This window comes from Phaenicophaeus curvirostris, chromosome 17, assembly GCF_032191515.1.
Source record: "Phaenicophaeus curvirostris isolate KB17595 chromosome 17, BPBGC_Pcur_1.0, whole genome shotgun sequence".
In the NCBI taxonomy this organism is placed as follows: Eukaryota; Metazoa; Chordata; class Aves; order Cuculiformes; family Cuculidae; genus Phaenicophaeus; species Phaenicophaeus curvirostris.
The window spans coordinates 5,669,283-5,696,244 of NC_091408.1; the positions used below are offsets into that span (position 1 = coordinate 5,669,283).

At 52.0% G+C, this 26,962-nt stretch overlaps 1 protein-coding gene across 8 annotated transcripts in view; it reads right to left on the reverse strand.

Annotated features, from left to right (window-relative positions):
- NF2 (NF2, moesin-ezrin-radixin like (MERLIN) tumor suppressor) overlaps nucleotides 1-26,962 on the reverse strand; it is a 47,138-nt gene continuing 20,176 nt past the window's right edge. Inside the window, exons 9-17 of one of the 8 annotated variants that reach the window (XM_069870916.1) lie at nucleotides 26,223-26,297; nucleotides 24,891-25,004; nucleotides 22,467-22,589; nucleotides 21,871-22,088; nucleotides 20,366-20,471; nucleotides 14,193-14,320; nucleotides 11,705-11,864; nucleotides 9,913-9,957; nucleotides 1-1,496 (exon numbers count right to left, since the gene is read on the reverse strand). In XM_069870916.1, the coding sequence (XP_069727017.1) occupies nucleotides 9,922-9,957; nucleotides 11,705-11,864; nucleotides 14,193-14,320; nucleotides 20,366-20,471; nucleotides 21,871-22,088; nucleotides 22,467-22,589; nucleotides 24,891-25,004; nucleotides 26,223-26,297 (960 nt within the window). In that variant the 3' untranslated portion in view covers nucleotides 1-1,496; nucleotides 9,913-9,921. Of the gene's footprint in view, nucleotides 1,519-9,829; nucleotides 9,958-11,688; nucleotides 11,865-14,192; nucleotides 14,324-20,365; nucleotides 20,472-21,870; nucleotides 22,089-22,466; nucleotides 22,590-24,890; nucleotides 25,005-26,222; nucleotides 26,298-26,962 lie in introns of those variants that run through there. The other 7 variants (XM_069870913.1, XM_069870915.1, XM_069870912.1 and 4 more) reach the window with 7 other exon arrangements.

The window sequence follows — 26,962 nt, forward strand, 5'->3', positions numbered from 1 at the left end:
GTTATCAGTTATTTATTCCAGGCATGCATTGGGGAGAGCCCCAGGGATGGCACTTAGGGGGCTGAGCCCCCCCAGACACCCCAAATCTCGGGAGGGTTTGCACCCAGCTGCTGGAGGAGCCCTGAGGGAGTGGGGACAGTGGGACTCCTCATGTGACAGGGAGGTAGAAGCCACCCCAGCCCCACTGAGAGCTGCCGGAGGGATCCGGGAACCCATAAAACCCTCTCCTTGCCTTTAACTGCAGCAGCAAAGGGCTCGGTGATGTTCTTCCCAAAGAAAAAGACCAAGCAAGTCCCAACTCCCCCTCCTAGTGCTCTGAATTTTTATTAAAACAAACGAGAATACGGTGATTGCTTCCGAGTACAACAATCCAGGGGAGTGGGACACCGGCGGTGCCAGGTTGCAGCCAGCCGAATCGCAGCCCCGTGCCGGGGAGTCAATCCGGTTTAAATAAAAAGGGTTCAGGACGCGACCTGTTGTGCGCTGAGCCCTGGGCTGACCCTCCAGCCAACTGCGACACGGCTGCAGGGCAGGGAAGGGGGTGGAAGGGAGAAATTGGGGTCCCCAGGGGATCCCCAGGGCAGCACCGGCTCCGTTAAAGGGTAAATTGCAGCTGAAGGGAGGTTTTCCCCAAGTGGAGGGCAGGATGTGGGGATGGAGACAGGAAAAAAAGGTCAGGGCATCCCCATCTCCCTGCAGCCTCTGCCTTGGGGACAGAGCTGTGAGTGAAGGCACCTGATTGAGGACAGGCAGCTCGGGGATAGTGGCATCCCCGGGGAGGTTTGGAGGAGCTGGGGGACCCCAGGCTGCATTATGGGATGCCCAGCCCAGCCCTGGCCTCGAGCCGCGGCTCCGTCACAGTTTGCAGGATAAAAAAAGGTTCCATTTGGTTGGCACTAGCTGTTCTGCTCCTTAACCCTGCAGAGAGGAGGAAGAGGAGGGGACCTTCCTCCCCACCTCCCCTCCTTCATCCCCGCAGCCGGGGGTCCCCGCAGCTGCTGCCGTCCTGCCGCCCGCCTCCCACCTCTGCCAGGAGAGCCGGCGCGACAGCCCCTGATTTACAGCACTCTACTGGAACATGCTCTGCGTTCCTAATGGAGCTCCAGGCACTGCCGGCGGGCTCCGAGCCGGCACGCCGCTGGCACAAGCAGGACGGCATCCCCGGCAGGGGAGACCCTCGGGCACGCTCCTCCGCCGGCTGCCAGGCTGGGCACCCCAACCCCGGCACCAGTGGGAAGCGTGGAGCCACAAAACTACGCTAGGAGATAAGAAAAAGGCTGGAAATAAAGGAGGGTGAAGGGACGCTAAGCTAAAGAACATCACAGTCCGTGGGCAGCCGGGGCCTGAGTCCGTTGGTGTGCAGAGTTTGGTGGGGAGCGATGCCCAGCTCCCCAGCCCCGGCTCGGGCACGGCAGGCGGCACCGGTGCGGAGCGGCTGTCGCTTCCTAGAGCTCCTCGAAGAAGGCCACGCGGGACTTGGTGCTCTGGAGGGTGAGCTGCAAGAGAGCAGAGGGGCGGCTGAAGGGGGACGGGGCTGACCCCCTCCTTCCCGCTGAGCCCCCCAGTTTCATGCCCCTGGGAGGGCTGAGCAGGAGGGAGCTGCTGCCTTCATCCCCACCTGGCGCAGCCCCTGCCCCTCCAAGAAGGGAAGGCTGAAGCAGGGATGTTGCGCGCAGCCATGAAGCCCAGGTCCCCAGCTGCAACAAGCACAGTCTGAAGCCAAGGGCAGAGCGAGGGGAGGCAGGAGGGGCTGGGGGAGCTCCCTGAGCCCAATCGCTGCTGCCGACACCACCTTCCCTCTGAGCAAAGCCAAACCAACATAATTTCAGGTTGCATTTGGGGAACACTGAGGAGCCCTGACTGAAGGTGCCGGTCCTGCGGCACCTCGTCGTGGCGCAATAAAACCCTCAGGCCTCAGCGTGTTCCTTCCTTTCCTTGCCCTGGTGATGGAGAACAAGGCTGGAGGAGAAACAACCTCCATCAGCTGATGACAAAGGCAGAACCATGCTAGTCACTAAACCTACAGCTCACCCTGAGGTGCCTGGGCCAGCTAGGTGCATGTCACCCTCTGTCATCAGTTAGCAACCATCCCCTATCGCATGATTCATGCCTTGATGGGATGGGAGTGCATGCCCAGTGTGGTGCAAGCCACCACACTGTGGCTTGCCACCCCTGTTCCAGCACTCTGTGGGGCTGACACCTTCCCCTGACCCCAGGACCTCACCCAGACCTGCTCCCTCCATCCTGCAGGAGGACAGAGCTGGAGAGCCCTCACGTGCAGGACAGCGTCCTCGGAGCCAAGGCTCTGCAGGACACGGAAACCCGGCCCAGAAAAGCTTTTTGCAACGCATCTGAGAAATAACATCCCACAGAAGAGCCGCGAGCCCATTTCTGAAAGGGCCAACTGAGAGATGAAAGAAACATCCTCAGCCGTGAGGAATAAATCTGAGTATTTACAGATAACCACCCAAAGGAGTGTGGTGGGAGAAGTGCCACTTCCAACCAGCTGCTGAATCTCTGCAAGAGTTTGCCAAACAGCCAGCTAATTGCGAAGGCTTCGTTTCAGCTGGATTAAGCAGTGGTGCCTTCCGCCGGGGATGCCGGTTTTGCTGAAACAGGAATCCTGGGATCACGTTACAGTGAGTTAAGTCCCGCAATGAAGCTGCCAAGCGCTTCCCCCTCCCTGCCTCCCCCCACGGCCTTTCCTTGGTAATTCCTTCACAGCTCTAATGCCATTCGGAAAACGGCTGTACTGCAGAGGAGATTTCTGCAGGGGCTTTAATACCCTTTGCTGGCAGCATCTCCTGGGCCAGGGATCTCTCCTTCTCCTCAGCATACTCTCCAGAGCTTGATGGAAGGAGGATGAGATGGGACGGGAGCTCTTCCAGCAGAAATCCCACCTGTGATCCCAAGCAGGCATCTGGCTGGACCACAGGGCAGAGAATTTGGCACATAAAACCTGAGTGGACATCACGGCGTGTAGCACGGTCCTTCCCTGGGAGCAGACCTGATGCAAGGATGGGGACTCGTCCCTGGAAGTGGGCGAGAGGCGTCCTGGGGCTGGAGGGGCCAAGCAGTCCCACGCGTCTGCGTGAGCACCAGGGCTCACAGCAGAGCCCATGCGCTCACCACAGCCTGAAACAGGGCACCTTCACTCTCCCGTTTCACTCGGGGAGACCTCCAGGAGGCCAGACACCCCCCAAGAAAGAACTCAACCTCCCAACACCCAGCCACCGAAGCCATCTCTTCTGCAGGCTGGATGAAAGCATCCCAGCACCTCCGAGCTCGCAGTGCCGCCCCCGTTAAAGTGCAGCAAGGGCGATGCAAACTCAGTGCTCTGATAGACAAAAGATTGCAGACGGCTACAACCGCTGATGAGGCAGCGAGGGAGGATGCTTCCCTCAGGCTTATAAGGGAGAATCGACTGGTTTGAGTCTGCTCTCTGCCTTTAGCTGTGTGCAGTTCCCCATTAATCCCCCACAAGCTTTTGTGGTGGCAGGGTAGCTCGAAGCAGGCAGCAGCTTCTGTGCCCAAAGCTCTGCCTTCCCAACAAATGCCACTGCAGCAACGCAGGATGCACGCAGAGGCAGAGTTCCGAGGGCATCCAGCAAAGGTGCAAGGAGAAAGAAGAGATGCAGCCCTCCTCTTGCACCAGGGGCTTTCATCCATGACTTTCAAAGGCTCCCCAAGATGCTCAGTGTTGCTTTTTTCTAACCTATTCAGGGAAACTGAGGCACAGGAAGAGCTGTGGGCTGAACGGAGGCAGGGCAAAGCTGAGTCTTGGTGAGATGGGGCAAGTGTTGGATTTCCAAGAAGACCATGCCCTGCTGCTCGGTGGCACTCAGCACCAGCCAGACGTTGCCATCTGAAAGGCGAAGACCACAGGACTGCCTCCCTCAGCCCCCATCTCTCATCACTCCCACGCAACGCACTGGCTGCTTCCAGGAGGCTTGTGCAATGCTGGCACCGGAGCAGGAGGATTTCTTCCCATTTCAGCTCCCTGAAGAGCAGCCTCTGGCTATCTTCACCCCTTGGTGCCCAGAGGGCATTAGAAAAGCATCCCATGAGCAGGATACGGGCAAAAATGCCGTGAGCAGGAGCTAGGATCTTGCTATAGCCTTGGCAATGGCTTCAGCAGAGGAAGGGGACAGCAATTCCAGTCTGCTCTACCCACAGCTTAGGCACCTCCAGCAGCCACCAGTGGGATCTCCTGCACTGGGAAATGGGCATCGGGGCTGCCCGGCAGCTCTCCCGCAGCTGCCTTCTCACATCTGATTACAGTCAGGCGCATGACTAAGTAGAGAGGAAATTAAAATCGCTCTTGACTGCACACTGACTCTCCACCACCCAGGCTCTGCTTTGCCTGAAGGGAAACCTCCCCCCTCCTTCCTTATTCTTTATTTCAGTCTTGTTTTTGTTGCCGTTGAGCAATTGCAGGCAGGGCTATCCTCACTCGTGTCGCAGGCAGCGCTCAGGTGAGCTCTGCTGCCAGCCGGCATCGTGCCATTCCCCATGGCCATCGCTCCTGCCAGCAAGCGTGGCACAGCTGCAGCCCGGCTGCGGCACAGAAGGAAACCCGAGGGATCCATAGGAGGAAGATGGGAAGAGGGAAGCTCCTCAGGGCTGCAGGTCCCCTGGTAGCCCGGTTCATCCCAGCCAGCGCAGTCAAGCACACCTCCCATCTCACTTTGGCTGCAAAAACAGAAGCCCCAAACAGCTCTTTGCAGGAAAATCTCACTCCCTTGCACAGGGAGCAACTGGGTTTGCTCTTTTCTTCTTCCCAAGAACAGCCCTGCTCCAGCCTCTCCATCATCCGCTGGGGGAAAGCCCTAAGGTGGCCTCCAGCACCTCCACAAACTCTCCACACCCTCTGCCCCCCAGCTTTGCCCGGGCAGGAGAGGACAAATAAATCTCTGTGGCCATCCCACAACGTTGTGCAGGTGAGGCAGAGTGATTAAGAGCAAGTTACATTGTCGTCAGTGCAGAGAGGGGGGAAAAAAAATTGATTTACAAGCAGTATTATGATAATTTCTTTTCTGCAGGAGGGAGGGTGGGCTCCACAATGCGCTACCAGAGCCATCAAAGAAAATTTAGAGAGAGAGCGTGCAATTAAGCGGCCAGAGCTCAAATGAATCAAGATAGGAGAAGAGGAAGAGTTCCACTCCCTGCACTCCTGTGCTGGCGCTCCTCTGAGCTCTGCTTTTACCCAGAGCTGCTAGACTGATTTGAGTGAAGAAAAACAACCAAATAAAAGCAAGGCAATAAGTTCCTAATAGCCAAATGCGGTTTTGAGTGCCTAACCCAATAACTGCAGGCACACAGCTTCTGCTCGCCAGGAAAAGCAAACAAGAGAAACCACCTGGGCTCCCAGGTAACCCACTGGAGCCAGTGCCCTCCCAGTGCAGTGGAGACTAGGCACAGGCAGGAGAAGAGGGCTGCTGATCGCATCAGCCTTTCCCCATCCTCCTGAGGAACAGGGGGAGGTTTAGAATTTATAATTTCTTTGCTGTTTCCTTGTTTCTCCTGAAAGAGAGGGCGACCTGTGCCACCTCTGGTGGCATCACCTCAGCCCATGTGATGCTGAGGGCATCTTCCTGCTGCTGGGAGGGAGCCCTACAGTCCCTGCTCCATCATCATCCAGGTGCTGTATACAGTAAATCCTCCCCTGAACGTCCTTCTCCATCCCATTCCCCAGTCCCCACAGGCCAGGTGGACCTTTCAATTCCCATCTTTACTTTTGAAACCCAGACCTTCCCGTTTTCCCCTCCCTTTCCCTCCCCATTTCTCTCTTACTCCCACGCTGCCGTTTATTCTCTCCCAAGCACAACTTTCCCCCAGCCTCCAACGCTTTGATGAGTGCGTTTAAAAAAAGAGAAGATGACGCTCCATTTGAAGGAAACGCTTTTCAAAGGCTGCCACAAAAATAGCTGATAGGCCTGACGTTTCCTAGTTTCCTTTCACTCCTTGTAAACAAGGAAAGGAGGCTGCCGTGTCCCACTTTAGCTGCCAGGGAGTTTCACTTCCCAGCTCTGAGAAGCAGGGCAGAAAGAAAATGAAGCTAGCAGGGACACTTCCTCACACACACAGGGGTGCGTGGACAAGATGTGCTTCCATCCCCTCCTCTGCTCAGGAAATGTGTGCCTAGAGGTGTCCGGAGCTGCTACACTCACCAAGTATCTCTGGCTCTTGCCTGCATCCCAGCCAGGTGCCAGGCAGGGCGAGAAGCCAGCATCCTTGCTCATCTTTTGTCTGGAGCTCCCAAGAGGGTGGGAAACACCAGTGCTGCTCCTCCTGGGAAGTCCCTGGCTGGTCGCGTGCCCGCTCTCCTGGTGGGAGTGGATCATACAGTGATGCCACACCACCTCTTCCGTGTCCAAGCTGCCACAGGATCCACAGGAGAGGATGGACCCACCAGCTCAGCCTCGTCCATGCCACCCAGGATCCCTCCTCCCCTTCCCAGAGCAGAATTGTTTCTTGTCTGGGTCTCCTATCTCTGCGGGATGAAGCTCCAGAAGCACAACAACATTCTCCTTCCCTGAAATGGCCATGGTCCTCCATCTCCCCAGCAAAGCACTTAGGCAAAGCAGACCCATTTCACACAGGGGTGTCTGCAGGTCCCAGAAGGGGAGAAGTGAGGAAAGGAGTCTCCAGGAGATGACGAAGAGACCCCAAAAGATTCATTGAAGTCCTCAAGGGACATGTTTCAGTGATCCCTACCAAGACGCTTGCCAGCCAAGCAGGAAAACAGGCAGAGAAGCCACCGGCCCCAGCGCCAGCTTCCCAAAAACCTTCAGCCTGTCCAGATGATTAAGTAGCCTCATGACATTTGGTGGTGGCACAGCAGCTCCATATCTGCATCATGAGAGACTCAGATGGCAGTGCCCATCACTAACTCACCAGTGTCCTCACTCTGCTGTAGAGGACAGACATCACATCCTCAAGGTGAGAGCAGTGAAGATGAGCTCGCTGCAGCCTCGCTCGCCCCTCTGTGCTTAGCAATCAGGAGCTGCTCATTGCAGGGGACGATGCTGCACCCGCAGGAAGGTGGTAAAACACGACTGTTCATTGCTCAACGATACAAGAAGCCCTGACCACTCCACCGGTGACAAACAAACAGATTTGCAGTATCCTACCCAAACCCCAAGGGTCTCAACAAGAGAAAAAGTCCTGCATTTCCCAAGATGAGGGCAACGCTGCACCGCAACCAGAATCGGCCAGGAGAGGAGCCAGCAGGAGCACCGTTAGCAAGAGTTCATCTCACCACCAGCATCTGCACAATCCCCACAGGCACCAGAAGTGCTGGCTGAGGAGCCAGCTTGTGCCCCAGAGAAAAGCTGTGTCCGAGAAACAGCCGAGAGCTGCCTGCGAGGCTGGCAGGGAAAGGCCAAGCCCGTCCATCGAAGGACCAGAGCGCTGCTCAAGGACAAAGCCGCTTGGCTGGGAACAGGCGTGGAGATTTGCTCCTTGCCTGGATACTTCAAAGGGCTTAAATCACAGTAAATAAGCATGACTGTGCAAGAAGAAAGCAACTGGAATGAAAGACCCGACTGTGTTTTAGAGCTGCTGCCTGTCCTGGGAGCCTTCCTACACCAGAGGACACAAGGAAGAAGTGGGTTTTTTCATCATCTCCTACCGCAGCCTAAGCAGCAAACGCTCCTGAAGCCAAGCCAGCTGGAGTCAGCGGTGCCAGCCACAGCACAGCGCTACGGAGAAAGGAAATCAGTTTCCAGATGAGGTGCTTGTGCTATGCCCACAGAACTCATAAAAAAGGATTAGCATGTTAACCACGTAATTAAACATGAAAAACTTAGCAGGCGTCTTCAAAGGCAGGCAACAAAACCCAGAGGTCACACTGCAGCACTTGCTGTGCAGCTGGTTTAATTATGGGGGCTCCTCCCAGGCACCGAATCTCTCCTGTCTGCGGGATTAGTCTTTTCGCAAACTGCCAGGGCTTCATCTCACCTCCTCGTGCTGCAGCCACAAGTGGATTTTGCCCTGATTTCTTAGAATCACAGAGTGGCTTGGGTTGGAAGGGGCCTCAAAGATCATCCAGTTCCAACCCCTGACATGGGCAGAGACACTTCTCACTGGATCAGGGTGCTCCAAACCACATCCAGCCTGGCCCTGAACACCTCCCAGGATGGGGCAACCTAGGCCAGGGCCTCCCCACCCTTGCAGGAAAACAATTCTTCCTAAGATCTCATCTCAATCTCCCTTCTTTCAGCTCAAAACTGTTCTCCTCTTCCTCTCCCTGCACTCCCTGATCAAAAGCCCCTCCCCAGCTTTCCTGGAGACCCTTTAAGCACTAGAAGGTGCTCTAAGGTATCATTGGAGCCTTAATTTCACCTGCTACAGAGTTCCTCAAGCCAGTCGGGATGGGACAGAGGGTTTCAAATGCAGCCAGCCTGCCCCAGAGACATCCACTGCTTCCCCTAAGGTGTCCTGGACCTCAGGGGTCACACCTCATTTTAACCACTTTCTCACTCTTCCCAAGGAAACGGTTAACAAGGAGAGCGGCTGCTCCTGGGAACACCCGCAGCCCTCCCCACCTCTCCCAGAGCTGCTAGCAGCAGCCAGCTGGCACACAACCCTACCTGGAGTGATTTACAGCGCTGCCTGCAGCCCTGAACGCGCTGGTCCAGTCAAGAATGGCACAAACCTGTGCTGATCGCTTCTGGGTACCGGCCAGGAAGAAGTCTGCATTTATAGCATCCTCCTGCCTCCACTACAGAGCTCCAGAGGTGCTGAGAAATTGCTCCCCAGTCAGCTGTACGTGCCCCGCCAACACAGGCAGGGATGTGTGAGCTCTCAGAATAACTTTTAACTTTTCCAAAGACACTTATCACCAGGGCTGCACCCGCCTTCGCGAGTGGCAGCATCCGTGCTGCTTCTTCCCTTAGTGCTACCCACTCAAAACTCACTAAACCCTGGGGGTGGGCAAGAACCGCGATCGAGGAAAGAGCAGAAAAGCCTCCCCAAACTCATCCTCATGGAGGAGAGAGTCGATGCTCTGCACACACACACCGCCAGCAGATTGAGCGCAAATCCTTAGAGGAAAACAGTCTCTGGAAAGAAGAGATGTGGCATTAAGAGAGCAGGAGTCACCGGGGTGACAAAGGAGGCAGGGACTGGCAGAGGCATGGCAGGATAGAGAGCGGCTCTGAGAGCCGATGTCCCCAGGTGTGACGGTGACCAACAGCCACCTCCAGTCCAGTCTCCCTGGCCCCCCAAGCTGCAGCCTTGTCCCAGAGCTACCTGAAGACACCGGCTGCGCTCAGCCATCTGCTTTACCTTCCTGCGATACTCAAACACACAGATGCTGGTAACACATCCACGTGCTGCTCTGCTCTGAGAAGGAGCTGTGCGTTTTTAGCCTGTTAGACAGTTTTGGCAGCAAAGAGTTGATGAGGTTTGTTTGGCAGTTGGGTTTATTTAAATCCTGAATTTCTTTCTGCAGCAAACAAGGGGGAAGGCCCTGGTTTAGTTCATTAAAGAAATCTTCAAAGGACACCCTGCATCTCCAATAGCTTCCCAGCCATCGGCAGCAGCACAAAAAACAGGCGTGTTTAATTATTTAAGCATCTACGCCTGCACTCCCCCACTGATGCTGCCGACTCAACTTCTGCCAAGAACAGACATTTCCCAGCAAGGAGGATCAGGTGGAAAAATGAAGGCAGAGGGGCTGTGAACGCTACCAAAGGAGCGAGAGGCGAGCAGGGCGACTGCCTGCGACATGCTGCACAGTCCATGGCGGGGATGGGGAAGGTGCTGAGCTCTCACCGGCACGTAGGGAGCATTGGAGGGGTGGCAGCAGTGGCTAGAGCAGGGCACACCACAGGCAAGCTCATGCATGGGTTAGTATTCCAGCCAGTGATCCCATCACCACACGCAGAGTACCTTGGAACAACCTACTTTGAAGTCTCAAATGCAGATAGGTCTTCTGCCCTGGGCTTGAGGCTAAACCAGCAAAATAAAATGAACAGAAAATAGAATCCTCTGTGATACGAGTAATGTCAGGTCATTTGTGTGCAATCTGTACAGCTTGCCCCAAGCGCCGAAGCAATCAGCAGCTTCCAGGTGGGGCAGATTTGGTATTATTTAAGTATTGCTAAACTGTTATCCTATTTCCAGCATCTTGCACTTTCCTTTCCATCACAACTGCAAAGACAAAACCCCTTCTGACCTCCCATTGACAAGAACAAAAGCAGTCTGTAATTTTACTCTGATGTGCTCCACTAACAGACTATTATTTAAAACCCTTTGCTCTTCCAGCTAACATGCAGGAGCCGGGCAGCTGAAGGGAGGGGACAAGAGTCCAGCTTCAAAGAAACCAAGACTGACTGCACAGTCCCAATTACAGCCATGAGCCCTGACAGGCATCAAAATGATCACCCAGCCACCTTCTTTAAGGGAGACAAATGGGACTGTCAGCTCCCTATGAAATCCTCTTTGTCAGAAGTCAAAATTCCACATTTTCTGTTTAAACTGAAGGCTCTGAGCATGGTGACAAAACCTAACAAAACCTACTGGGAGCAGAAGCGACTTCAGATCCTACAATGACAAAACGGCCTGTGAAGACTTTTCTGTTTTCTGCTCCAGTGGGACAGGAACCTGAGTAGCTCAGGACTAGCATGGAGAGACTGGGAAGCGAGACCCACTGAATCCACTTTCCTGCCCCAATTCAGGGACCAGAACTCTCAGCATGATCTGATGTGTTCAAATCCTTTCAGATAACTCACCTGGGAGGAGTAAAGAGACAAGGATTTGGTTTTGAAACCTGGAGTTGTTACCACAGCCTGCATCCCGTGACATAAAGATTCCCAAATCCTTCCCAAGGACAGCTTCCAGCAGAAAGCCAGTGGGATAAAAGCCTTTGCAGGGTAAAATCCCTTGCCGGCAAGTGGTGCTGACCCCTACATCCCACCATACTAATTACGGATGTGCCCCCAGCACCTCGTTATGCTGAGCCCAGCTGGGAGAACAGCAGAGCTACTAAGGAAAAGGCAAAGAATGGGATGTAAAAATCAAGAATCAGGCTTTGTTGTGAACTTCCAGGTATGCACCTCGTGCTCGCAGACCCAGCCATCCTAACTGTTTGGCCAAGTTGCTCATCCTGGCCACAGAGCCCACAGCACAGGTAGCAGACACCTCACACTCGCCCCGCCAGCAGTAGGTTTCGCTGTTAGTGTCTGAAGCTGCGCTACAGGTTACTTGAGAATTGATTAAAGGAGAGGACGAGGCTTTTGGCTTTTCCTACTGAGAGCCTGTAAGCCAGGAGTATTTCTGCCCTTATTATTCACCAGACAAGCTCAATGCTGCTTCCCTGCCAGGCCTGTAGGGAATGGCTGCAGTAGGCAGGCAAGGTTTTTCCCGTCCCTGGGCCACTAGGGCAGCAGATCCTTCTCATAGCATCAACAAACACCTTTTGTTAAGGTTCAGGAAGGCCTTCAGACCTCAAGCCCTTCGCCTCCCTTCACACAGCACTGACGAGACAAGGCTTGGCTGTGGCAAATATAAGCCAGGACCACCGGAAGCTGAAATTCTCTGCACCCTGGTTCAAAGCTAAAGCAGCCGGGGAAGAAAGCCTAGATCAAAGAATTTTATTATAACAATATGTGCAAAAGTTAATAAAACGGAAGGGTTATTTTGTTGTTGTTTGGAAAGGATTTCATCAGGCGAGATACAAACTGGAGCCCTCCGATACCTTTTTAATAGTGTTGTGCTTGCTGTTGCCTCGGCTGGCGTTCTCGTTGTGCAATATATCCAGAGCCGTCTCTCTCTCCTTTAGCTTCAGTGCCTCGATTTCTGTCTTCAGCTCGTTCAGCTGCTCCTGCAGGTGCTTGCTTTTCTCCATGTACTCAACCCTAGCACACACAAAAGAGTCCTGGGTCAGATCCAGAGTGGCCAGCTGCACGTGTTGACACAACGCTGTAGTAGCCAATAGTGGAATTACAATACAAAAACCTTGACTTCATCATTCCCAGTGTATGGAATTAACAATATTAGGTCACAGCACACAGTAAACTACGCTTAAGCAGAAAGAGGAGAGATTGAGATGAGATCTTAAGCATAAACGTTATGCTGTGAGGGTGGGGAGACCCTGGCCCAGGTTGCCCAGGGAAGCTATGGCTGCCCCATCCCTGGAGGGGTTCAAGGGCAGGTTGGATGGGGCTTGGAGCCCCTGATCCAGTGGGAGGTGTCCCTGCCCATGACAGGGTGTTGGAACTGAATAGGCTTTGAGGTCCCTCCCAACCCAAACCATTCTATGATTTGTTCGTTATTCAAAAAAACCCAGACAGCCGATCCAAGAACAAAACTCTAAGTTATGTACTACTATATTACATATTACTATCATGCATTACTATAAAAAATAAAGCCCAAACACAGCTGCTGGCTGATATTTCTCAGTCTCCTCATTTCCAAGTGAGGCTGCACTGTGACACAGCTTAACATTACACAGTTTCAGCCTACAAGATAGTGGTTTAAGCAGTGCTGCTCTCCTCCACAGCACCCTCTCTCAAACCCAGCTCAGAAACTCAAAAGCACGAATCCTGCTAGCAAGAAAGGACCCTGATGTACTGACTTCTCATTTTAGAGGGATTTAGCTTGTACAATGTGTGAGAGCAAGCACTGCCCCCAAAATATCAGGTATTTTTTAAGACACACAGCATCCCTGGGAGAGAGAAAGGGCTCCCAAAAAAAGAAAGGAAGGAAAAACACCTAAACTCAGGAATTCAAACTTCCACGATGAAGCACTGATAGAGAAAAGTCACACCATGCCAGCCTTGATCTTGTGATTAAACACTGGGAATAACAAAAGCCTTTCCAGAGAGCCAAACGCGTAGTGAGGCTTATTCCAGCATCCGCGGAAGGGGAGCAGTCCCAGAGAAGGCAGTGCAAGCACGCTACTGCTTTCAGCATTTGGCAGAGCCAAGCTCTTCCCGCTGAGCAGTGGGATGACCTAGTTAGGATCCTGGGTACAGAACCAGGAATTATCCTGTTATTTTTGGCTTCTGTCCTTTTCCTTTTGGTTTTAGAAGAAGCTTTTAACCTCTGTCTCCAGCATAGCGGGCTGTTATTTCATATATGGGAGAGGGCACTCAGCAGACACAAAATAAACCACCCTCTGGGATCCAGGGGCGTTTCATTCCAGCTCTGGGAAGTTTTGGCCGGAGCGCTATGGCAGAGCCCTCCTGGCTTTGATCTACTACCCAGTCAATGAACAAAGCACATTATTACTACAGAGATTAAAATCTGATCCACTTTGATTTCTGCTAAATTTGTTATTTCGAAGGCTACAGTTCCACCCTCAGGAAAACACAAGATCAAAGCTCATAATCACATCCAAACTTGCTTGCGCACACTTTTTATATATATATACACATGACACAGATTCCAAAGAAAAGGGGTTAAAGCCCCAATGCGGGACCTTAGTGCAGGCTCCAGCTATCTCGACGTGGCCTGGACATGCTGCAAAGGCACAAGTGCCAGCAGCAGCACAGGACACAGGGAGCTACGCTGCTGTTAATGCTTCCTCCCAACACGGACAAGTCAAGTCCAAACAAGAGCTGGGTTAACAATACGGAGTGGAACTGCCTGGTGCAGGGCTCGGCACGCTTAAACTTGCCTTTATGCAGGCAGCAGAGAGGCATCTGTGACAGCAGAGCCCCACGCAGGGGAAGGGTCAACAGCAGCCACACCTTAAAATCATGGAGTGGGTTGGGTTGGAGAGAACCTTAGAGCCCAACCAGCTCCAACCCCCTGCCATGGGCAGGGACAACTCCCACCAGATCAGGATGCTCAAAGCAACCTGGCCTTGAACACCTCCAGGGATGGGGCAGCCACCACCTCTCTGGGCAACCTGGGCCAGGGCCTCCCCACCCTCAGAGGAAAACATTTCTTCCTAGGATCTCATCTCAATCTCCCCCCTTTCAGGTGAAAACAGTTTCCTATTCCCTCACTCTCTGATCAAAACCCCCTCCCCAGCTTTTCTGGAGCCCCTTTCAGTACTGGAAGTGGGGAGCACAGATGCTAATGACCTGGTAAATGGAACCCAAAGGGGTTCTCCCCCGTCCACCTCCCACTGGTACTTGTCTGGAACATGAAAGTCTCATTCAGCCCTGCTGCAATTCCTCCCACTGCAGTTGGGATGCAAACCCCTACTCTGGCCAACCCAGATGCTTCCCACATACTTCTCTTTCTCGATTTCCATTGAAAGCCTCTTCATGTCCGTATCCTTGAAGTCAAAGGACAGGCTCTCGCTGATGAGGTTGAAGTTTGGCAGGTCGGTAGGCAGCACCGTCGTACTCGAGTTCATGGACTGCTAAAGACAGAGAATACAAATTAATCACTTCTGGCAACACAAGCGTTCCTACAGCAAACGTTCTGTAGTCAAGAGGGAAAATCAGAGCAACACCTATGCACACAGCACCAGGGGCTACTTTCTAACGCTGCAATAGGTCCTGATCCACTACTCACAGTGGCAGCAACACACTCCTCTTGGAGCTGGGTGTATTCTTGCAGCAGCGCCGAACTGGAAAGATCACAGAGAAAGGGAAGGGACACACGTAACCCTGACGCAACACTACTCACACACTTACAGTTCTGAACCAGCTTCAAAGTTTCTGGAGAACAGATAACGCGGCTCTTTTCCTGCTGATGATCTCTCACCACAGACAATGGCAAGTGCCCCAAAGCATCCCAAGCGTCAGATCAGCCCGAAGGTCCCCTTGCTCCATTCCCAATTTGCTCTTCAATTCAGAGCTATTGCTACTCTGGGACCCTGCACTTTGCGGTAATAAAGAACAGACAAAACACTACCTGCCTTCAAAATTTATTGACAAAACTTCCTAAAATCCAGGTTTTACCACTGCTGTGCTACTTAAAACAATGCCAGGCAGAAAGAAGCTGCCTCCTGGGAGACATCTGGCAGCTATTTAACATTAAAGCAAGTTTAGAAAGCACAAGCTACAAACACGTGCAAAGACCTTTATGACAGCAGGGTCTCACACTCTGCTGCTCCCCCAAAACGTGAGCAGAGAACAACATAGCTCGGAGGGTTAATTTGGGACGCAATTTCAGTAAGGTCCATCGAGATGCACCTTACAGTTCCAGATGTTTAGGAACCACTGCTAGATTCAGTCAGAAATGCAGAGATAACAGGGAGTCACTCATATCACACCTGAGCAAAGATTCATGACTTCTTCCCTCCTGCAGAACACAGTGATGTCCCCTGTTGACACACTGCCAGGTCCCCCCACTAAAAAATGACCCTTCTCTTAGTCAAATGTTCTGTCATTTCTCTAACAAATGGGCTTGTTAGCAGCAGAAGAAAAGCTCCCTGACTCCAACCATCGCTCTGCTCTTGCAGTACCTTAGATGAGGTCGCAAGCAGTGGCATACATCAAGGCTGGCACAGCCATTTCAGACAGCAGAAAAAGCTTGTGGATCTGAGTTGGAAGCACTGCCAGGGTGTTGAGCCCTCATTCTGAAGAGGAGAAATCCAGCTCAGCATCTAAATGTCATCCATCTCTCTGCTAGATGCTTGTAATGAAAACAAGGTGCCCAAACCAGCCTGAATGGGGGGATGGCAGGATATGATGCTGCAGAGACAGGCTGCTTTGTCACACCAAGACCTGGTGTGGTGGTTCATAGAACCATAGAACGGTTTGGGTTGGAAGGGACCTCAAAGCCCATACTTGTCCAAACCTCTGCCTGGGCAGGGACACCTCCCACTGGATCAGGTTGCTCCAAGCCCCAAGCTCCAAGCACCTGGCCTTCAACATCTCCAGGGATGGGGCAGCCACCACTGCTCTGGGCAACCTGGGCCAGGGCCTTCCCATCCTCACAGGAAAACATTTCTTCCTAACATCTCATCTCAATCTCCCCTCTTCCAGCTCAAAACCATTTCCCTTATTCTCTTCCTGCACTCCCAGATCAAGAGCCCCTCGCCAGCCTTCCTGGAGCCCCTTTCAGTACTGGAAACTGCTCTAAGGTCTCCCTGCAGCCTTCTCTTCTCCAGGCTGAACAACACCAACTCTCTCAGCCTGTCCTCGTACAGGAGGCGCTCCAGCCCTCAGATCATCTGCGTGGCCTCCTCTGGACTCAAGGGTATCTGCCTCAACAATCAAGATCTCGAGCTTTGGCCGGCTCCTGCTTTCCTTCCCTCATCTGTTCTATTTGGGTTATTCCAGGAATTGTTTGCAGCCAGCTCCGATTCAACAAGCACCACTAGCGCCAAGGTGGTGACAGATTTACTCTGCACAATAACCTGCCTCTTCCCTCACCACCAGCCTGGAATTCACAAACAGCCAGGACTCGTCCCCGGCTCGCACTTCGGCTGGACAAACCTTAGAGGGATGACATTTCATCTACCCTGCAGAGGCAAAGCAAACACTGAGTACAGGTACAAAGCAAGCAGCACCCAAACTGGCTCTGCTTGGTCTGGCTGGAGCGTTAAAGGTACGCAAGCCTCCCACGAGAAAAAAAGCACTATTTTTCACTCCCTTCTGTGATTGCTGCTAGCGCAGAACACAGCTGCATTAATGCCAGAGCAGGCGCTGAACAGGAGAGCCGAGTCCCTCAATTCCAGTCTTGAAGGAAAGGGGACAGGTCTGCCAAAGCACTTAACTGATTCTAATACTTGCATCGCATTGACATTCCGGTCCCTTCCCCGCACAGCACACAGGTGTTCGCAGCGCCCTTCCCACGTGAGGTTCTAGCATCTCTGCCAAACAGGGGAGTCAGGATCATCACAACCAGCCCGCTGGCCTTCAAACAACCTTTAGCATTTTTTTTTTTTTCAAAACAAGCTTGTTGTTTCTTGGTTTTTTTTTTTTTAAAAAAAAAATACAAGCAACAGCAGTAACAGTTGAGCAGGAATTTCAGTCGCTGCAATCATTAAGTCCAAGATGTGGATTTGTCAGGATTACTACAGCCACTTCCTTGCCTGTGCTCAGCACTGCAATGAAAAACTGGTGGAGAAGGCAGAGAGCAGCAGCAGTGAGGAAGAGTAAGGAAAGGTTGGATTAAGGAGTAAGAGTAAGGTCAGGTTGGATGGGGCTCGGAGCAGTCTGATGGAGTTGAAGATGTCCCTGCTCTCTGCAGGGAGGTTGTTCTGGACGGTCGTGGTCCCTTCCAACCCAAACCATTCTATGATTCTAAGGAAAGAGCAAATGAAGAGCACATTGCGAGCTTTCAAAGGCACAGGCTTAGTATCCATAGCAAAGCATTTCCCTGCCATTTGCAAGAATCCCAGGCAAGTCTTGCATAAGGTGCTGAGATTTTTAAAAAAGGGGATATGGGATGTCACTGGGACACGGGATGATAAAGGGGATGCAGACCTTTTCCCTCATGTGTTTCTTCATGTGGAACAAACTGCATAACCCTACTACTGCATTAAAGCAATCTCCTGCAGTTAATAGCAGCAAACACTGTACTGACAGTGGGCATCCCTCTTGAGCGCAGAGCGAGCGAGACCAACGATATGGAGGTAGCACAGAGCAAGTCATGTCAGGAGGCTTTCCCACAGGAAGAGCTCCTCCTGTCGCTGCCACTGCCTTTACTTTGCTTCTCAAGAATTCGAGCAAGCCCAAGGCAGCCACTTGCTACTCTAAGAGGATCAGAGGAGAAACAAGAGCCTTCAGTCTTGCCAGGAGTGGTACCTGAAGGACAATGAAGGAGGCAAGGAGCCCTCGCCAAGTCAGTAAAGAATGAATTTTCTCCCAGCCCTGATGGCCTGAAACTCTGATTCACATCATCTTTCTCATGCATCACCTACCAGCCCCATCACAAAAGCAGTTTGGGCTTCAAGGACAAAAAAGACACCAGAAGAAGCTTTAAAGAACCAGGATTGGGGACTGGAAAGTTACAAGAAAAAAAAAAAAACTTAACTGTTTCTTGCCTTTTCCACAACCACGCACTCCCTCCTTCCTTTCCTGTTCTTGTTCCCCCAGAGGGAAGTCCTGTCTGGCTCTCAGTGTCAAGGGATGAGACAGCACAAGCATCAAGACCACAGAAAAGAACACGTTCAGCATTACACCCTCATTAAGGAAGAGACGAGCTGGAAACCTGCACGGTTTGGTAGCGCTGCCATTCACCTGAGGGACACGAGCCTCCCAACAGCAGCTTTCAAAGCTGCTTTACCCCTCAGGCCATCCTGGGCTTATTCCCTGCCTTGCGCTGCGCCTGCCTTTGGATCCCTCCATGCTCTGATGCGGGAGGGAGCAGGCTTGCCCCAAATCCCACTCTTGGAAGCACAAGGACAGGATCCCAGCATATCCCACTTGTGCATCCCAAAGACACAGGCAGCAGAATGACAAGGGAAGGGAGAAGCGAGACCAGCGTAACGGAATGGAGGGGCTGGCAAGGTGTTGTCACCTGAATACAGGTACAACAGCATCCTCCTGACCTTGGAAAACAACAGCCAGTGAGTCTGTGTGACACGGCACTACGAGAGGTGCAGGAGGAGCAGCAGCTGCCCCAGGGGACTTACCACCTAAGTGGGGAGGAAAACAGCATGTCCCCTTCCCTCCTGGCACTGGCAGCTGCATCAGGAAGGCCAAGGCACTTTTGGGAAGGGAAAGGAGGCAGCGCCATGTGTCTGGAGGCAGTTCCATGCAGATTGCCTCCAGGCAAATGCAGCTGGAGGGGTGGAGCTGAGCTCCATGTAATCCTACAACATTCCAGTTAATGAGGCTTTAATTCTGCAGGCAGGAACACAGCCACGCACTGCCCACATGCACAGGCACAACGAGGTGTTCAGTTTTGGGCTCCTTGGTAAAACGAGGGCATTGAGAGGCTGGAGTGCGTCCAGAGAAAGGGGACAGAGCTGGGGAAAGGGCAGGAGCCCAGGGGTTCTGGGAGAGGCTGAAGGATCTAGGGCTGTTAAGCCTGGAGAGGAGGGGGCTCAGTGGAGATCTCACTGCTCTCTGCAGCTCCTAGAAAGGAGGTTGTGGTGAGGTGGGTGATGGGCTCATCTCCCAAGTAACAAGTGATGGGATGAGAGGAAACAGCCCCAAGCTGCATCAGGGCAGGCTCAGACTGGATAATGGGAAGTATATCTTCACTGATAAGAGTGGTGAAGTCTCCATCCCTGGAGGGGTTCAAAAAGCGCATGGCCGTGGCACTTGGGGACATGGTTTACTGGGCACTGTGGGGTGGGCTGACGTTTGGACTGGATGAGCTTAGAGGGCTTTTCCAACTGCACTGATTCCATGATTCTATGATTTCACTGTAGTTCTGTTGTTCTGGACTAAGGATGGACACAGCAACACGAGGGAATCGGACATGGAAGAGCTGCCCAAACATCAACAGTGACACAGCCAAGCAGCAGGGTTTCACTGAGGACACTCCACCCTGTGCACAAGTTAAATACAGAACTGAAGAACTCATGGATCCCAGAAACCCAGTGGCTTGTGAAATAAGGAGCGCTCCAGTGCTAAGCTTTAGAAGAACCAAGGTAGGTAGCAATTTGCTGTGGGTCCCATGGCCACAAGCACCCAACCACTTTCCCTCATTGCCATCTTTAAAACCTCCCTCAAAAACATTCAGGAGCTTCAGAGAATCAGGATGAAAAGTTACTTCATCTCAAGCCTTCTTCAATCTGCTCCCCAAGTTTCCAGAGGAGGGGGAAAGCAACTGCAGGTACAAATTAAAACTGCAGTGCTAGCTGGGTTGAGGACTCTTTCCCCTCCAGCCCTCAGGACCATGAAGGCACCGAGCAGCTGCAGGGAGGGGAGCCTGGCTGGGCTCTGCATGCCCTGCAGCACAACTACAGAAGGTCAGGACAGCAAATACCAGCACAATGGTCACTCAGTCTGGCGTTTCAGTCCCTGGCAGCAACCAGGACCAGACACTACACTGGAAAGTGTGAAATCCTCTTAATAGGCAATTATGGAATAATCTCCCTTCAAGGAAGTTTTTTTTTCCAGCACAGTATCTGGTTTATGTCTGAATAATGAATTTACAGGTTCTGAACAATGTTTATCCCACCTAGCAAGAGTAAGGACATCCTCCGTTTCCTAAGCACTTAACCTTCTTTTAAAAGCTGGCACTGAGCTGGCACCCTCCACACACGCGGGCAAAGCGTGGCTCTCACGTGGTTCTTAAATTGGATTAAAATTTGCTGCCCTTAATTTCACCAGCAGCTCTTGGAGCACGAGGCAGGGTAGGTGCCAGGGGAGAATGATCTTCAGCAAAGTGATCTTCTGCTGAATGAAAAGGACACTGCTAGGGGTCTCCAAGCAGCTGTAAGCAATGCAACGAGGCAGCTCACAGCCCTCCACCGATGGAATAGAGATAGGAGGATATTCCAGGCTAAAGAGCACATGTAGGGGCTGGGGACTAAAACACGGATCGCTCTTACTGTGTAGGATGACTTGCTGGTGATCTCCAAGAGCTTCTGCTTCGCTCTCCGCTCAGACTCACGAGCCTCCTGAAGGTCTTGCTTTAGCTGATCAGCCTCCTTCGCTCTACAAAGGAAAATGGCAAATATCAGACTGAAGTTGAGAGGAATGAGAAGATGGAGAAGCAGGATTACAGTGCAAGTGTGGGATAGCTTGAGGTTTGTCCCGCAACAAGATCTAAACTAAGAAATCATCCAAACAAGGAAAATGCTAGAACCTCTAACAGACAGGATGTTTTCATTAGCATAAAAATCCAAGCGACAGAAGGGTAGCTCTGACACAGGCTCTACAGGAGCAAGGTTCAGGGCTGGAGAAGTGCACTGAGATGCCAGGATGGGGAGAACAACTTCAAAAGCTAAGCTCAAACTTATAGCAGGAGAGGCAGCCTCCAGTTACAATTATTTACCACAGTCAAAAACGAAAAAACACCTAAGCTGGCACAGCTTTGCCTACTCACAGGTCCCAGCAATTCCAGAACCAGTGTTTACCTTTCAGGCTCAAGGACTCCCCGGCAGAAGGAAGCCAAAGGAGGGAAGGACGCTTTCTCAGCTGGATTGAAATCATAGAATCACAGAATGGTTTGGGTTGGAAGGGACCTTAAAGCCCATCCAGTTCCAATCCCTGCCATGGGCAGGGACACTTCCCACTGGATCAGGTTGCTCAACGCCCCATCCAACCTGGCCTTGAAAACCTCCAGGGATGGGGCTGCCACCACTGCTCTGGGCAAGTTTAAGCAGAGTCTTCACAAAGACAGAGATGGACGAGGGCAGCACTCATCCAAGCAGAAGTGCTGACACCAAGCAAGCTCTCACATGGAAAGGAGTAATCAGTCGGAAGGAAACAAGAATGATCTTTTACTTGTTCACTAGCAAATGCACCATGGGACCTGGGCTCTAGTATCAAGAGCATGGAAACACCAGTTTTAACAAGAAGCAAGGATGCCAGGAACTAGGGAGACCTCGAGGCTAACCTTGAACAAAGACCTGGTAAGGAGAAGTAAACAACTGAGGGGAATGTAGGCGTACTATCCAGAAGAAAAAAACCCAAGCATTATTAATGTTGTCAAATATTTTGAGGAATTCAGCAGGAGTCTGCAGCAATCACCCACAGCACCTTCTCCCCTCCTTGCTGACAGCCCCTTTCCCTGCTGCTTTGACTACAGTATCTCTCCCAAAAAAAAGCTTCAGAGAAGGGTCTCCAGTGCCAATCCAGGGATACATCAGGGACACCACTGCCCTACCAACACCACTTCCCACTCAGGGACAGCCCAGCTGTGGCAAATGGTGAGCTGGAAGAGAGAAACCAGCTGAGCCTCAGGCCATTTGCTGAAGGACATGCATGAGAGGCTAAGGGCTGACTGCAAACAGTTGGATGGACTAACTCACAGCATGAGCCAGTCTTTCAGCTAAGTCAGAAGGGGGTTGGAAAGCAAAGCAGAGGCAGCTGCAAGGTTGTACCCTCTGACCTCCTCTCCGACTCCTCCGCCATTTTCAGTGCCAACATCTCTGCCTCTAGCACCTTCTGTTCCATCAGCCGCTTTTCCTCCTCAGTCCGGATGGCCGTGGCTTTAATTCGCTGCATCTCCTGTTCAGCTTCAGCTGCTTTCTGAGCCAGGAGCTTGGCCTCCTCCTCGGTTATCTGAGCCTTCTCAGCCAGCAAGTCCGCTGTCTCTTCAGACCTCATCTGAGAAATAAAGCATATGAAGCCATTGAAGGGACTGAATGTCTCCCCAAATGTGTGTACAACCCCCAGAGCAGGGCCTGAAGCTGCTCGCTCCACACGGCTGCCCGCAGAGTCCCCTCCCTTCCATGAAAGCCTGCAGCCCTCTGCAGCCAAGACCTGGATGTGCCCAGGCTCTGACCCAAAATACCCTCCTCCGTGCTCCTGGATAGCAGGCTAGCAGGATGAAATCAGCTCCATCAAGCCTCCTGATCACCATCCACCAGCAACAGTTTGAGAACAGCCGTAGGATGGTCACAGCACGCTTCCCAGAATGCCTCAGCAGCAGGAAGAGTGAGGAGCAGCTGCCATGCCTCAGGAAAAAGCCTCCCAGAGACTCACCAGAGCTTCGTTGGCCATCGTTGCCTCCTCCTTTAACTGCATCAACCTTCTCTCCAGCTCATCCCTCGTTCTCTCAGCCTCTTCCCTCATTTGCTTCTCTCGGGCCAGGCGCTGCCGTTCCATCTAGAAAAAAGGTATTGGGGAAAGCAAGGAGAAATAACAGGCATTAGAAAGACTTTCCAGAGTAAGAGAAGGGGTGACTACATTTGGGTTAGAGCCCAGGACTGTACTGCTGCCTCCTCTCTATTTATCAACACGGGGAACTTCACTAAATAGGGGTGATCCGACGCACCCTGCTCCCTGGAAGAGTGTTATTCCCAAGGCAATTCCCTGTCCTCTGATCAAACTGTTGACCACAGCGCTGACCCACAAGACGTTTGCAGGTGATGACGTCCCCAGACAGCACCTCCCTACGCTGACTCACAGGGTGGACTCAGGGTCTTAAGAGCTCCAGCTATGCCTTGAGTTGAAATGATGCCAACACTGGGCTTAAAGGCAGTCCGAGGGCATCTTCAAAACATCAGATGTAAACACACTGCAAGGCAGGAGTTTGAAGGACACAGACAGCAGCTGCTTTTGGTCAGACACCTAACCCAGCAGGCTGGAAACTTCACTTCTATTAATTTACAGGAGAGGTCACAAGGAGCAAGACCATCCCATCAATTCCTAGATACAGCAAACTGCTGTATCCAGGAGAAGAAGATCCAAGCTACATTGAGACAGCCCACCAGAATCCTGCCACCTCTTCCCAGAAGATGCAGAGAGGTGTTGAGCAGACAGAGCATGCCTGACAGCTGCCTCTCCACTAGCCAAGCGCCCAAAGGCAGCCATCAGGCTAATTAACACACCAAGTTTAAGCACTTCAGTACAACAGAGATGGGTGCATTATAAATATCCATGCTACAGCAAGGACTCGCAGCATTGCACAGACCACCTGCTGGGTTTAATAAGGGAAATAAGTGCGACAAGACACATTTCTCTGCTTCTTGGACACTAACTGTGTTCTGAAAGTGGGACACCCACCACTCTAACGGCTCTGCTTCCCTCTATTAAAGGTTCCCCTCATTAATTATCATTATGATCTGTATCCCACTCAGGGCTTCCATTAACGAGAATTCCCAATATAAAAGGACTATCTAGAATAAGTTAACAACGGTGAATCTTGACGAGGGAGGAGGCAGCAGGCGAGACAGCACAGTGGCTGGCTTGAGCGAGGGCAGCCAACCCAAGCAGAAGCCTGACCTTTCCCGTAGAGCTCTGGGTTTGAGAGCTCCTGCAAAGCGTTAAGCTCCTGCTCACTCAGTGCCCCATGGGTCACCTCCCTCACTTCTCCCAGAAGCACTTCCTGGTGGTGTTCAAATGCACCAAACACTCATAAGATTGCAAAACCTGTCCCTGAAGCCACCAGTGCTGCTCCTTCCAAGGAAGACTTTTTCCTCCACTGATGCCAATTCTGTACCGTTCAGAGAAATCCCTGTGGGAAGCAAAAAGGCCTCTTCCCAGAGGAGCTGGCCTGGTTATCCTCATTGTGACTCATGCCCTGTCCTCTCCTACCACCCCAGAAGTTACGGGAAGGAGAACTGCTTCAGGAGGCGCTTGCAAGACAAGCTCACCAGGCAGGTGAGCACCTTAACTCCAACTCCAGAACCACACAGGCACCTCTGTGGACATGCTCAAACCCATTAACTTAGTCCCTTGAGCATAAGGCTCTCCTGGGTGCAACTGCTTTGGTTCCTTCTGCTGCTATCTAGTGGCTTTATCATGAAAGAGACATTTATATTCCAAGCACCACCACTCAGATTAGCTGTGCAGGTTTCAGTGAGTAGAAAAGGTCTACGAGCAGAAAACAATGATTCATACAATCCAATTTGCTGATATATGCTCATCGGCTACACACTGCTGCCTCCAAAGAGCTGTTTTTGCCGCCTGGGCTGACCTGCGGCAGCTAAAAGAGGCCAGCACCAAATTAGCATGCAGGCTGCGCACCCCGGAATGTTGGCGTGCATTCCATCACCATGTAATTAGAAAATGAGGCGAAGAACTACGGCAAAGCACAGCTCCCCCTCACAGCCCCAGCTTTAATTACAAGGAAGTACCCCAACACGGTACGTCTTTCCAGCTATGGCACCCAGGCATACGCCGAGGCGGGGAAGATGCACACATGCTTGTAGGACACCTGGATTAGCTCTCCCCTTCCAGCCTTGCTCCTGAGTGTGGGGGCTGGACTCAGGCTGCCACCAACCTGCGCAGCCAAGCTGAGAATGACTGGCAAGGTAGGTACAAGCTACTAAAAAGAGATGTTCGGCTGGACCCTCCCTCAAAGCTGCTCTGTGGGCTGGATGTAGTTCTGGAGATTGTTCTTCCCCAAGTCCATTTGCATTTCTCATTTTGGCTCACAGTTTCCTTATATGAGATGTCTCTCACCTGCTTCCTGGCTTTCTCCTCCCTGGCCTGCGCCTTCATCTGCTGGACCTCCAACGAGTCTGCCTTTCTCCTCCTCATGAAGAGGTCGTGGTTTCCAATACAGAGCTGAAGGATCTATTCCAGTCAAGGGTGAAGAGCGGAGAGAAACAGCTGTACACACGATGATGATGAGGTAGTTTGTATTCTTGACACACAAAACCACTAGAGCTGCTTTGATTTGGTGCTTGTAAGCACTTCCACCCACTGATGTCAAAGCCTGCGAGCTCTCGTACCCATATGCGGGGCGGGGAGCCAAGGCACAGCCCAAGTCCCATCCCAACCACCAGCTCCTGGGCTATCATCTCTGAACAGAGACCACTTTTCTGTTTGCTGTAGAGCCAGCACAATGTGGTTCTGGCAAGTTTTATACCAGTCCCAAAAAGGCATTAGGCCAAATAACAGAATAAAGACTTCTACAGCTCTGGCCAGATCCCTGGTTCTCACTGTCCCCTTTCTTCAGGTTCAAGATAAATTTCCACCTTCTCCCAACTGCAAGTCTAAAGCATCGAGATTAAAAAAAGAGTAGGAAAAACCACTTTCCAACCTGGACAAGACTACATACAAACAGAAGGCTTATCAAAAGCTTCCCTGGACACCTTGAGGTACCTTTGCTGAAGGGTTTTGAGCACCAACGTGGTTTCCTCTGGAACTCAAGGAGGAAGACCAGGAAGGAGGCAATGCCAGAGAAGGGTTGGCAAACCATTGGGTGCACAGAAGAGTGGAAGCTCTTTTCAGCAATAAAAGCGGATTTCTAAACTCAGATTCTTTTCTAAAGGACTGATAGACATACTCATCTCCCATTTTACAAGTCACAAATTACTTCTCTGGAGTGAGGGGAGCTACAGCTACAGTGCAGGCATAGGACAAGGGGGAACAGTTTTGAGATGAAAGAAGGGAAACTGAGATGAGATCTTAGGGAGAAGTGTTTTCCTGTGAGGGTGGGGAGGCCTTGGCACAGGTTGCCCAGAGCAGTGGTGGCTGCCCCACCCCTGGAGGGGTTCAAGGCCAGGTTGGATGGGGCTTGGAGCAACCTGATGCAGTGGGAGGTGTCCCTGCCCATGGCAGGGTGTGGAACTGGATGGGCTTTAAGGTCCCTTCCAACCCCAACCATTCCATGATTTTATGGTTCTCTGCTAGAGGCTATGTGGTGCTACCAAACCACAGCTACGGTCCAGCGAGGCCAGCACACTCCCCCTGACTGTTCTAAGGAAAAGTCCCAAAAGAACATTGTCTCGTGCTGCTAGCAGAAACTGCTGCTGCAGGCTATGAAAATTACTCTGTCTGTAGACTTACCAGCTTATTCACACGCAGCTTTGATGAATTGAATTTAAAAACATCAATCTTTTTGTCCAATGGCTTAATCGTAAACTGAAGAGAAAAAAATAAAGACGGAGAGAGTTATCAGAGTGCGGTGCATTTAATAAAAACGCAGCTATAAAAGTCTTACTGAAAGCTCTGGCTCAGAGGAGGTCAGCAGCAGCAGACAAACAAGGCTGAGAGCTGCCCCCGCGGCTTTTTGCCAAGCAAGAGAACTCGTAGCAAAAGCAACCAAGGAGACAAGTGCTCCTCTGGTCAGAAAACCGCAAGTGCCACAGAAGCAATGAGAGCGCTGTCCACCCACAGACTGCAAAGCCCGACAGCTGGCATCCTCTGCAGAGCACCCTGCAGAGGGCAGAGACAGCTCAGAGCCTCCCGAGGCAAGACGCTGCTCTCCTGGCAGCTGCAGGGAATGAGGAAGGCACAGCAGAAACCCAGGACACTGCTGAAAGGAGGAAGAACCAGCTCAACTACCCAACGGATGGGCAGGAGAGCTGCATCAGGAACACAGACACGGGAGCTGCTTTCCTTCCTGTTGACACCTCCACTTGCACAGGTTCCCCAAGGGACTTTCTATACATTTTGCTCTCAAGAAGTCCGCCACGTCACAAGACTGCTCTGCAATTCCAAGTATTATTCCCTCGCTCTCACTTTTATTTACACCAACCGATCAGCTCTAACCACAGCCTGGCTTTACCCTTTCCAAAGAGCTGTCC